The sequence below is a fragment of the Cebus imitator genome, unplaced genomic scaffold, assembly GCF_001604975.1.
Source record: "Cebus imitator isolate Cc_AM_T3 unplaced genomic scaffold, Cebus_imitator-1.0 Scaffold573, whole genome shotgun sequence".
Taxonomy (NCBI): Eukaryota; Metazoa; Chordata; class Mammalia; order Primates; family Cebidae; genus Cebus; species Cebus imitator.
The window spans coordinates 397,895-410,645 of NW_016107888.1; the positions used below are offsets into that span (position 1 = coordinate 397,895).

At 43.7% G+C, this 12,751-nt stretch overlaps 1 protein-coding gene across 8 annotated transcripts in view; it reads right to left on the reverse strand.

Moving 5' to 3' along the window:
• Nucleotides 1-12,194: 12,194 nt before the first annotated feature.
• MPP3 (membrane palmitoylated protein 3) overlaps nt 12,195-12,751 on the reverse strand; it is a 33,907-nt gene continuing 33,350 nt past the window's right edge. For all 8 annotated transcript variants that reach the window (XM_037734109.1, XM_037734108.1, XM_037734107.1 and 5 more), the window contains one exon: nt 12,195-12,637. In XM_037734109.1, the coding sequence (XP_037590037.1) occupies nt 12,461-12,637 (177 nt within the window). In that variant the 3' untranslated portion in view covers nt 12,195-12,460. The remainder of the gene's footprint in view (nt 12,638-12,751) is intronic.

The following is a 12,751-nucleotide window of genomic DNA, read 5'->3' on the forward strand; positions in this document are numbered from 1 at the left end:
GGCAGTGTTACAGCTCCATGACTGCTCCTGCAGAACAGGGCTACCCCATAGGCAGAGAGTTGTAGATCAGGGCAGCTTTGCAGTCGTATTTATACTTACTTTTAATTACATATAGATTAAGGGGTGGTTTGTGCAGAAATTTTAGGGAAGGGGTAGTGATTTTTGGGTCCTTGGGTCATTGTGCTGGAAAGGGGTGGTAACGCCTACGTGTTGCCATGGTAATGGAAAACTGACAGGGCACACTGGTAGGAAAGCTGCTTCCCTATTTTAGCTAGTCCTCAATTGGATCCTATGTCCAAGCCCCGCCTCTGGCGTCAAGTCCTGCCTCCCACCTCACTGGGATGCTGGTAGCATGGCTTGGTCCAAGTCTGAAAGCCTCAGAACCAAGAAGAAGGTGGTGTAACTCTCAGTTCAAGGCCAAAGGCCTGAGAACCCACCAGGTGTGTATCTTAAAGTCCAAAGGCCAAGGAGCCTGGAGTTATTGTCCCAGGACAAAAGAGGAAGACTGTATTCTAATTCCAGCAGATAGATTGATATATTCACCTCTTCTCTGTTTTTGTTCTCTCTGAACTCACAGCAAGTTGGATGATGCCTATCCACATTGAGAGTGGATCTTCCCACATGCTTCACTCAGACTTACATGCTAATCTCCCCTGGAAACACTCTCACAGAAACACCCAAAAATAATGCTTTACCAAGTTTCTAGATATTCCTTAATTCAGTCAAGTTGGCACCTAAAACGAACCATTGCACTGACTTTTTAAACTTTCTATTTTGAAATAATGACAGATTCACAGGAAGTTGGAAATAAAGGTACAGGGAGGCCTCCTGCACCCTTCATCCAGCCTCTGCCAGTGTTAGCATCTTGCGTAACTGGAGTACAATATCAAAACCAGGAAACTGACACTGGGGTGATGCATGGAGCCTATGCAGATATCATCAGTTACACATGCACTCATTTGTGTACATATGTGTATAGCTCTATGTGGTTTTTGTCACCTGTATAGCTTTGTGTAACCACAGCCACATTCGAGATACTTAAAAGTACTAATCAAAAGACACTCTTGTGCCACCCTTTTAGCTACAGCCATCCTAGACCCTCAAGCCTAACTGCTGGCGATCACGATCTGTTTTCCACATGTCTGTTAGTTCATGAGTATTACATAAATAGCATCATGCAGTATATGTCCATCCCTTAAGACTGGCTTTTTTCACTCAGGATAACTTCCCTGATGTTCAACCGAGTTGTGTGTGCCTTTTTATTGCTGAGTAATATTCCATGGTATGGACATACTACAATTTGTTTAACTGTACATCCATCAAAGGACATTGGGATAGTTTCTAGTTTTTTAAATATTATAAATGAAACCGCTCTGAACATTTGTGTACAAATTTTTGCATGAAAATGTTTTCCCTGGAACAAATGTCCAAGAGTATAATTGTTGGGTTGTATGGTAAGTCCATTTTTAGTTTTAAAAGGAATTACAAAACAATTTTCCAGAGTGGCTGCACCATTTTATATTCCCACCAACAATGGATGAGTGATCCAGCCTCACCAACATTTGATGTTATCACCTTTTTCTACGTTAGCCATCCTCATATGTGTGTAGTGAAATCTCATTTGTATATCCTCTTCGGTGAAATGTCTGTGAAAGTCTTTTGCTCATTTCCTGATTTTTTTTTTTTTTTTTTTTTAAGACAGAGTCTCGCTCTGTCGCCCAGGCTGGAGTGCAGTGGCACGATCTTGGCTCACTGCAACCTCTGCCTCCCAGGTTCAAGTGATTCTTCTGCCTCAGCCTCCCGAGTAGCTGGGATTACAAGCGTGAGCCACCACACATGGCTAATTTTTGCATTTTTAGACGAAGTTTCACCATGATGATGGCCAACTCCTGACCTCAGGTGATCCACCCACCTCAGCCTCCCAAAGTGCTGGGATTACAGGCATGAGCCACTGCATCTGGCCTGATCTTTTTAATAGCAAATTTTGAAAGTTATTTATATATTCTAGATATGTCCTTTGCTGCTGTGTGCTTTGCACTTATTTTCTCCCAGTCTGTAAGTTGGCTTTTCATCCTCAGAGTCTTTCACAGAGCAAAATATTTTGTTTTGACGACATCCAATATATCAATGATGAAACTGTTCTGATTCTTGACTGAATCAATGTCAGTGTCCTTGTTGTGATACCGTACCATATGGTTTTGTAACAAGCTACCACTGGGGGAATCTGGTAAGGAGTTTATAGGATCTCTCTGTATTATTTCTTACATGCATGTGAATCTACAGTTATCTCAAAAAGCTTAAAGAAAAAATCAACATGCCTAAATAACAAATTCATTATTAACTAATTCCAGTTAATCTCAGTTTCGAGGAGCAACCATTCTTCTAGATGCCCAGGTTAAAATCCTGAGGTCACCTTTTACTTCATTCTCTCTCTTTCCTCCTATCCACCTCCCTAATTTTTTTTTTTTTTTAAGACGGAGTCACTCTGTTGCCCAGGCTATGGTCTCTTCGGGTGATCTTAAACCTACAAGCCTTTATTTCTTCATCTCTATATGAGCTACTGCCCCTATTTCAGGCGCCTGTGATTTACAACTTGTATTACTAATGCAAAAATATGCCCATATCACTTTCTAGCTTAATGGCTTCAGTGATTTGCTACTCTTGCATAATGGGCTGGAGATTTAAATAGAGCAGACCAGGCCTTTCATGATCCAGCCCATGAACTGCTCGGGTTATATTAGCTATACTTTCAAATGTTTGGCAATTTTCCTGTTATCTTTCTGTTGTTAATTTTTAATTTGATGCCATTATGTCCAGAGAACATACTCTATAATTTCAATTATTTTAAATTTGTTAAGGTTTTTTAAATCAAGGTGAATGTTTTCTGGACATTTGAAAAGAATGTGTATTGCACTGTTACTGGGCAAAGTGTTCTATAAATATCAGTTAGGTCCTGTTGGTTGACAGTGTCCAGTTCTTCTATATCCTGATGATTTTCTATCTAGTAGTTTGATCAATTGCTGAGGGTGGGCTGTTAAAATCCCCAACTGTAATTGTGGATTTGTCTATTTCTCTTTTTAACTCTGTTTTTGCTTCATATATTTTGAAGCCATGGTGTCTGGTACATACACATTAAAGATCGCTATGTATTTTTGATGGATTGATTTTTTGATTTTTTTTATTATTTATTATTATTTTTTTTTGAGACAAGGTCTCGCCCTGTCACACAGGCTGGAGTGCAGTGGTGTGATCTCAGGTCACTGCAACTTCCACCTCCCAGTCTCAAGCAATCCTCCCACCTCAGTCTCCCGAGTAGCTGGGATTACAGGCACACACCACCGTGCCCAGCTAATTTTTGTATTTTTTTTTTTTTTTTTTGGTAGAGATGGGTTTTCATCATGTTGCCCAGGCTGGTCTGGAACTCCTGGACTCAAATGATCCACCCACCTCAGCCTCCCAAAGTGCTGAGATTACAGATGTGAGATCTCTTTAATACTATACAATGTCCCTCTTTGTCCCTAGTAATTTTCTTTCTCTGAACTTACTTTATCTGATATTAACATACTCAGTACTGCTTTCTTAAAATTAGTGTTTCCATGATATATTACTCTTTATCCTTTTACTTTGTCTACGTGTGTCATTATGTTTGAAGGAACATATACTTGCAGACAGCAGATACAGACAGTCCCTGACTTACAATGATTTGACTTAAATGATTTTTTGTTACTTTACGATGGTTCAAAAGCAATACACATTCAGTAGATATCATACTTTAAGTACCCATATAACCATTTCCATTTTTCACTTTCAGTATGTGTTCAACAGATTACATGACATATTCAAACTTTATTATAAAATAGGCTTTATGTTAGATAATTTTGCCCAACTATAGGCTAATGTAGGTGTTCTGAACACATTTAAATTAGGCCTGGCTACGCTGTAATGTTTGACAGGTTAGGTGTATTAAATGTATTCAACTTAGAATCAACTTACCATGGATTTATTGGGAACATAACCCCATCATAAGTCAAGGAGCATCTGTACCTCTATTTTTATGTATTGTGTTGTTTCTCTCTTTTCCTTCCCTCCATTCTTCCCTCTCTCCTTCCCTCCCTCCTTCCTTCCTTCCTTTTTTCCTCTACCTTCTTTCCCTTAGGTCCCGGCCTTCTTCTGTTAATTTCTTTCTGTTTGGAGAGCTTCCTTTAGCCATTCTTTAAGGGTAGGTCTCAATAAACTCTGTTTCTTGTCATCTGAGAATGTCTTTATTTTCCCCTTCATTCTTGAAGGCTAGTTTCAGCTGATACAGGATTCAAGGTTGACGGTTTTGTTTTCAGCACTTCATAAGTGTTGGGCCACTCCTAGATAGCCTCCATCATTTCTGTCACAGGTAATGCAGAAATACAGTTTGAATTAGCATTCCTTCCTGGTTGTTTCTCCCTGATTGTTTTAAAGATTTCTTTTTTTCCTCAATCTCCAGTTTTTAGAAGATTAATTATGACATGTCAGTTTGGCTTGGGACCATTTTTCCTATTTGGAACTCAGTCAACTTCTTGAATCTGTAGGTTTTTGTCTTTCACCAGATTTGGGAAATTTCAGCCATTATTTCTCTGAATACTTTTCAGTCTCACACTTTCTATTTTCTTGCAAAGACTCTTATGATACACGTGTTAGTAGCTCTATCACAGGATCCTTGGGGTGTCACTTTGCCAGCCAGAAACCTCTGTGGCTAGTGGCACCTTCTGCCTGAGTATTGCTTGTGCCCACTGGGCTTGTTCCACCCACTCAGCCCAGCAGGCTGTGTTCGGCTCACACTACCGGCCCAGATCCCACACCTGCCAGGGGTGAGCCAGGCATGGAGTGGCAAGGGGTGTGTGGGCAAGTGAGCCCAGGGCCTGTCTACTATGTCTACCAGGGCCAGGCATGCTGATTGCTGTGGTGGGGCAGGCAGCTCAGGTGCTGGCACAGGTGCCACCTTCTTGCAAGACTGTAGCTGGACCAGATATACTACACACAGCTTCCACTGAAGGCATCCATGTCTAGATGAGGGGAATGCATTGGAACGCGGAAGCTTGGAGACCCCAGAAACTGCAGAGCACCAAAGAGGGTGTCACAGCCCTAGCTCAGGGAGCTGCAGCTTGTCTCTCCTTCTCGTCACCCACAACATGGAGAGCGAGTGTTGGCAGGGACATGTTTCAGCCCTATTTGTGTTACGGCTCTTTTAGCCCTGCCATTTGGCAGATCCCAAGTTCTTGTCCTGTGTCCAGGAAGAACAAGGTACGTGCATGGATAACTGAAAGATGAGAAAGACAAAGAGGTGCTTTATTGAGTGGCAGTACAGCTCTCAGGAGACCCAGAGTAGGTAATCCACAGCCAGGTAGGTCATACCAACATCATGAGTCCGGCTGATTCTGGAGTTTTTATAGGCTCCAGAATGGAGGAAGTACGTGCTGATTGGTCCATGGGTGGCCATGGGTGAGCCTGGAAAAAGCACCATAAGTTCTCACTCTCTGATGAGGATTCCACCTGGAACTGACAGCCCAGTCCCGATGCTTCAGGCTACCCCTGGCTTGAAGGTGTGGCTTTACCAGGGACCTACCCCTTTCTGTCCAGGAGCCTGTCTGCCTTCTGCTGCCATCTTCATGTCATTCATGGCATCCAGGCTGTTTGTGCCAAGGGATGCCTGCAGGCCCATGCTGAAACACCCTCAGTACCCCCTTAGCCTTCCTCCCATACTCATCAGTGCCCAAGGTCTGGAGGGAGCAGAGGTGGCAGGGGGCTGGCATGTCAGCGCTGCCCCAAGTGTGCTCACACCTGGCCAGGTCACAACACCACCCAGGCTCAGCCACAACTTTGCTGCAAAATCAAAGCAGACGCTGGAAGTGGGGAGAAGCCAGGCAGTGAGAGTAGGCACTTCCAAGCCTATGGAGGGAGGGGGTTCCCTGGGCCCCTGACAGCACAGGGATGCCGAGTCTGCAGCTGCAGCTGGGCAGCTGGAAGAGCAACATCCTAGGAGCCTGTGACAGATATTTTGTTACTGTCTCACAGGTCCCTGAGGCTCTTTTAAAAAAAATCAGTAAGTTAATTATATTGATCTGTCCTAAAGTACACTGATTTTACCTTTTATTTTCTTCACTCTACTATTGAGTTTATCTGAATTTTTTTTTTTTTTTTTTTTTTTTTTTTTTTTTTTTTTTTTTTATTTTTTTTTTTTTTTTTTTTTTTTTTTTTTTTTTTTCATTGCTAAGGTTTTCCATTTTTTTAATTTGTTTCAAAAGACACTATAATTGTTATAGTATTTTTATTATAACTGCTTTAAAATCTTTGACAGATAAATTCCAACATCTGAATCACGTTGGCACTGCTACCAGCTGATTGTCTTTTCTGACTTCGACTGTGGTTCTCTATTGCTTCCTGGCCTTTTGGCTAAGATCAAGCGTAGACTGTGGTTCTTCTGGTTTTAGGTATACTTATTTCCTATTGCATCCCAAACATTTGAGCTACAATATTACTTTTTCCTATTTACTTATTTATTTTTGAGATAGAGTTTTGCTCTTGTTGCCCAGGCTGGAGGGCAATGGTGTGATCTCAGCTCACCACAACCTCTGCCACCTGGGTTCAAGCGATTCTCTGGCCTCAGCCTCCCGAGTAGCTGGGATTACAGGCATGCACCACCATGCCCTGCCATCCTATTTAAATCTTCTATTTTAGCAAGCAGTAGTCCTGTTAAGGTGCAGTGTATAGGTTCTTACCTTTTGTTGTTTTTAATTCCATTGAAAGTTGTTTTCAGAGCCCTCGCAGTGTTATTCTGGTCTGCTTTGCTCTTGGGGAGCTGCTGGGACTCCTATCCAATCCCTGCTGATGTCTTCTACGGAATCAAAAGGTGCTTCCCTGGGGTACAAGGTGTCACTGGGCCACCTTCTGCTGAACCTAGGTCTCCTTGTGCCACTGGGTGGAAGGTAGAGACACACGGGATCCCACTGCTGCTACTAATGAATTGAGAAACCTGCTAGTGACCCAGTTTAGAGCCAGGGCTGGGATCTTCACCTGGGTCTCCACTGGGCTTCCTCTTTCCCACCCTTTGGCAGAGAAAGCAAACTTTTTTGTTTGTTGTTGTTGTTGTTGTTTTTTGTCTAGGACAAAAAATTGGCAGTTGTGGGTTGCAGAACTCCCTCCAGTGTTCAGTGGGGTATACAGAGATAAAGAAAACCCAGTGAACTCACCGCATTGCTTTTCTGCAAGTCCTGACGTCCCTAGTCAGCTCATCATCTTCTTTCCAGCTTTCAGAGTCCTTTTATCATAGTCTGTTGACTACTTTCCAAGGTATTTTGTTGTATTTAGAGGAGAAGAGGAGGAACAAGTGATTTTATACCATCTTGTTCTGAAACCATAAGCCCTTGACTTTTAAAGGAAGCAGTGGTTAGTGACTTATTCAAAAGGCAGGAAAAATGGAGTAAGAAACTGATCAGTGGCCAGGCGCAATGGCTCACACCTGTAATCCCAGCGCTTTGGGAGGCCAAGTCAGGGGGATTGCTTGAAGTCAGGAGTTCAAGACCAACCTGACCAACATGGTGAAACCCTGTCTCTACTAAAAATACAAAAACTAGCCGGGCATGGTGGCGGGCGCCTGTAATCCCAGCTACTCGGGAAGCTGAGGCAGGAGAACCACTTGAACCCAGGAGGCAGAGGCTGTAGTGAGCTGAGATCGTGCCATTGCACCCTAACCTGGGCGACAGAGTGAGACTCCATCTCAAAAAAAGAAAGAAAGAAAGAAACCAATCAGTATTAACTCCACCAAATAGAGAAATGCTACTTACTGGTTCTTAACTATCTGATTAAAAATGGGCTTTGTTCATACGCTGAGCTCTGCAGTTATTAAAGAAATCAAGTGTTATCATTGTTTGGATGCATGGTCCTGTGATTGGTAGCATAAATGATGTGATGCTGGATAAGTGGATACACAATTTCATTGGCCACATGTTTTAAAGCATGTATTTGAATATACAATTGGCTAATATATCTGAGCACTGACTATAAATGACAGATGGTTCTAACTTTCTTAAACCCATCTTCCTAGGGGAGTGAAGTGGATAGCCGGGAAGGTTACAAATCAGTGGATTGAAAATGGCAAACAGGAATAACTCACTACCTAATTCTGCCCAGCTGATACCAAACACTGTCCTGAAAGAGCCAAAGACATTACTAATTGAATCTAAATTCAATAGAAGAGTGCTGCGATCAATTAGTAATGTCTTCCACAGTGCAGGAATGGGCATTGGCTGCACATATGCCATCTATTTAACAGGTCTGACCTAGAAAATTCCTCCAGAGAGCACATCCTCTCCGGTTGTAGATACAGGCAGCCAACATCTATGTTTGAAGACCCAAGGATTTAAAAAGGTCCGTCTTAAGGGGGTTGTAATAAGGAGATTTATTAGTGTTGGGCCCAGAGTGATGGACTTTTTCCAAAATTTTGCCCAGGGGCTCAGAACATATGGACTGCTAGTTGAAATGGGGTTTGGAATTGCATTTACACACATTCCGCCAATAAATATTTGAACACAGGTGCATTTTTTCACAATAGTTTTCTGCATGAACTGCAAAAATGCCTTCCAAATAACCTCTGTCTCTGGGGCCCTCCCTTCCTACTCCCATAAATCTGGTAGCTGACAAACAGCTGTAGACACAGCTTGTCTTGGGGGTGGGGGTGCTGCCTTAACAGGAAATAAAGCAAGGATCACTTTTGTTTTTTGAGACAGGGTCTGAATCTGTTGCTCAGGCTGGAGTGCAGTGGTGCAATCAGAGCTCACTGCAGCCTCCACCTTCCTCGGCTCAAGCAATTCTCCCACTTCAGCTTCCCGAGTAGCTGGGACCACAGGGGCATGCCACCATGCCCAGCTAATTTTAAAATTTTATCGTTATTTTTTGAGACACAGTCTCACTCTGTCGCCAGGCTGAAGTGCAGTGGTGCGATCTTGGTTCACTGCAACCTCCGCCTCCCAGGTTCAAGCGATTCTCCTGCCTCAGCCTCCCGAGTAGCTGGGATTACAGGCGCCCGCCACCATGCCCGGCTAATTTTTGTATTTTTAGTAGAGATGAGCTTTCACCTTGGCTAGGATGGCCTTGATCTCTTGACCTCGTGATCCACCTGCCTCGGCCTCCCAAAGTGCTGGGATTACAGGGTGAGCCACTGCGCCCTATTTTTAATTAATTAATTAATTACTATATTTGAGACAGTCTTGCTCTGTTGCCCAGGCTGGAGTGCAGTGGCACAATCTTGGCTCACTGCAACCTCTGCCTCCCAGGTTCAAGTGATTCTCATGCCTCAGCCTCCCGAGTAGCTGGGAATATAGGCGTGTACCACCACGCCTGGCTAATTTTTGTATTTTTAGTAGAGACAGGATTTTGCCATATTGGCCAGACTGGTCTTGACCTTCTGGCCTCAAGTGATCCACCTGCCTTGGCCTCCCAAAGTGCTGGGATTACAGGCATGAGCCAATACTCCGAGCCCTAATTTTATGTTTAATAGACACAATGTCTCACTATGTTGCCTAGGCTGGTATTTAACTCCTAAGCCCAAAAGTGATCCTCCTATCTCAGCCTCCCAAAGTGCTGGGATTACAGGTGTGTCACCACACTTGGCGAAGGATCACTTTTTAATACTCTGCTTCACAATACATATAAAGACAACAGCATCATTTCATCTGACAATTGTGTAAAAATATTATGTAAGCAGCAGGAAATGTCTGTGGAGTGGTATAAAATGCAGAAAGAATGTCATCGGGTGCCCAAGCACTGTGTTCCCACACTGGAGGGGAAACCACCTAGAGGGAAGTTGAAGAGTGGACTGGGATCTCCACCATGGTGCCTCCCCAGGGGGTCTTCAGGAGTAATTTTTAATGTATGTGGGTTTTTGTTTTTGCCTGTGAGCAGACTTCAGACCCCACCTCTCCTGCATAACAACCTTTTTTTTTGAAACAGTCTCACTTGTCGCCCAGGCTGGAGTGCGGTGGTGTGATCTTGGCTCACTACAACCTCTGCCTCCCAGGTTTAAGTGATTCTCCTGCCTCAGCCTCCCAAGCAGCTGGGATTACAGGCGCCTGCCACCATGCCCGGCTTTATTTTTAATAGAGTCGGGGTTTCACCATGTGGGCCAGGCTGGTCTCGAAGGTGATCCACCTGCCTAGGCCTCCCAAAGTGCTGGGATTACAGGCGTTATCCTGCATAACAACTTTGCATGTGCTAGTCTCACTTCAGGGGCAGCTGCCCTCCCTGGCCTGGCTCTCTGTGTGAATCAGCTCAAGACCAATTTCACTTGATAAGAATCCAGTACTCTCCATCTTTTTGCTAGAAAGTTCTGAAGAAGGTGATCCTGTTAGGTGAATCCACCAGGTTCATGAGCTAGAGAGTTGCAAAGGCATCCTTGTGTAGGAAGGTAAAATGGAAATTTCTAAATGGGTGGCAAACCTCCCTCGTGCTTCACCTTCGACCTGGCCACCTTTTCCTCTCATGAATGAAAGAACTTGAAAATGTACACATGTGTATGTAGACTCTTTTCAGTCTTAGAAGTTATGGCCACACTTTATATTAGAAACTCTAGCTGTGAACACATTCATCACTTATAAGTGAGTTATATTAATGGGTGGCCTCAATTATCGGACCCCAAAAGAATGAGGTAGTATAGTATGGTGGTTAATGATCGTCTCTGGTATTTGGGAGATATAGGCTTAAATACCATAGTTCTGCATTTTATTTTTGAGGCAGGGTCACTCTGTCACTCAGGCTAGAGTGCAGTGGCACAATCATGGCTCACTGCAGCCTCAACCACCTGGATCCTCCCACTTCAGCCTCCTGAGTAGCTGGGACTACAGGCACACACCACCACACCTGGCTAGTTTTTTTTGTAGAAATGGGGTTTCGACACGTAGCCCAGACTGGTCTCGAACTCCTGAGCTCTAGTGATATGCCCACCTCAGCCTCCCAAAGTGCTAGGATTACAGGCCTGCACCACGGTGACTGGCCTGCAATTTTTTTAAATCTGCAAGCTTGGGAACATTATTTAAACTAAGCTTTATATTTTTCTCATTTGTACAATGGGATAAGAATCCTACCTCACTGGCTTGGTGTATTTATCAGGGTAATGTACATAAAGGCCTTAGTGTAGCATCCAGCACAGAATAAAGGCTGTTGTTGGCTATTAATAGTAAATAACATTCTCTGAGCCACTAAGATATATCGAGAATCCTGGGTGACAATCATTTTTGCTCAGAGACAACCCATTAGGCCAGAAATAGTTTATGGTGGTGTAGCCATAGCTTTGACAGGGAGAGTCATCTGGTTTCCCAAGATCTAGCTCAACAGGAACCCCTATGACATCATGGCAGAGACAGGCTAGGAACACGCAACTGTCAGTAACAAAAAGGACAATGGATGGAATAAAACAAATCCAACAAAGCAAGGGCTCAATGTCAGGAATCTGAGAGTATTTAGAAAGGGGAAAGGCAGGCCGGGTATGGTGGCTCACGCCTGTAATCCCAGCACTTTGGGAGGCTGAAGTGGGTGGATCACGAGGTCAGGAGTTCAAGACCAGCCTGACCAACATGGTGAAACTCTGTCTCTACTAAAAATACAAAAAAAAAATTAGCTGAGTGTGGTGGTATGCGCCTATAATCCCAGCTACTCAGGAGGCTGAATCAGGAGAATCGCTTGAATCCAGGAGGTGGAGGTTGCAGTGAGCCAAGATCGCGCCACTGCACTCCAGCCTGTGAGACAGAGCAAGACCTATCTCAAAAAAAAAAAAAAAAAAAAGAAAAGCAAGAAAGCGGAAAGGCAACCTTACATTCCTCGAGTCCCTGAAGGCACCACTGCAGTACAGAATAGTACAGTAATTCATGTTGATGGTGAAGTGTGCCTCAGCCTTCCAGAGAAAATTCTCGTATACTCAGCATATAGGCAGAGAACCAGTTTTCTACTATCAGGCAAGCACTTCAAAAAAGGTTAAGATCAACATTTTAGTGCTTGAAGACAGGGAAACTTCAGTCACATGGAAAATCCCCTTAGATAAAACAAATTAGCTTCCGAAAAACTACTAAGTGTCACTATGTTTAAAAAGCTTAAACATTCTGCAAATCAGTGCTGTATAAATTAACCACTACCACCTGCAAAAGACAGTGGCTACTTAACTTTGGTACAAAGAATCAGGGTCAGCTTGCCTGTGATACTTTAATGAGTGAAATGTGTTTTCTGATATGCCCCTTTCAAATCATGATCCAAAGAGGTGCAGTGAAAAACAACAGACAAAACCCAACAACAAACAAGACTTCCCACTTATGCTCTTCTCAGTGATGGAATTTGTGGAGAATCCTGCCCCTCTCTGCACTCGAGATTCCTTGATGGTAAAAGGAAGGAGGCTGGACTAGATGATCTTCAAGGTCCCGTCCAGCTTGGATGTTCCAGGATAAAGTTACCTGACCCAACTAACAGGTACCCAGTGAGTGTCCTTGCTCAGCTTCTCTAAGACCACTATGAGCTGGCTGTAGGCACCCTGGAGATCCTCCTTCACCAGCACGGCGTCCACCAGGTGCCCGTAATGCTGGTCTATGAAGGCGGCAGAAGCGGCCATCTCTTGCTGCTCCTCATCCTGCAAGGAAAGGGGTGGTATGGAGCAACTGGGTTGTTCTCCTATAACAAATCTATAGCCTTTGTCTTGAGCAGCGTTCCAATCTTTAACTTTTTTTTTCTTTCTCTTTTCTCT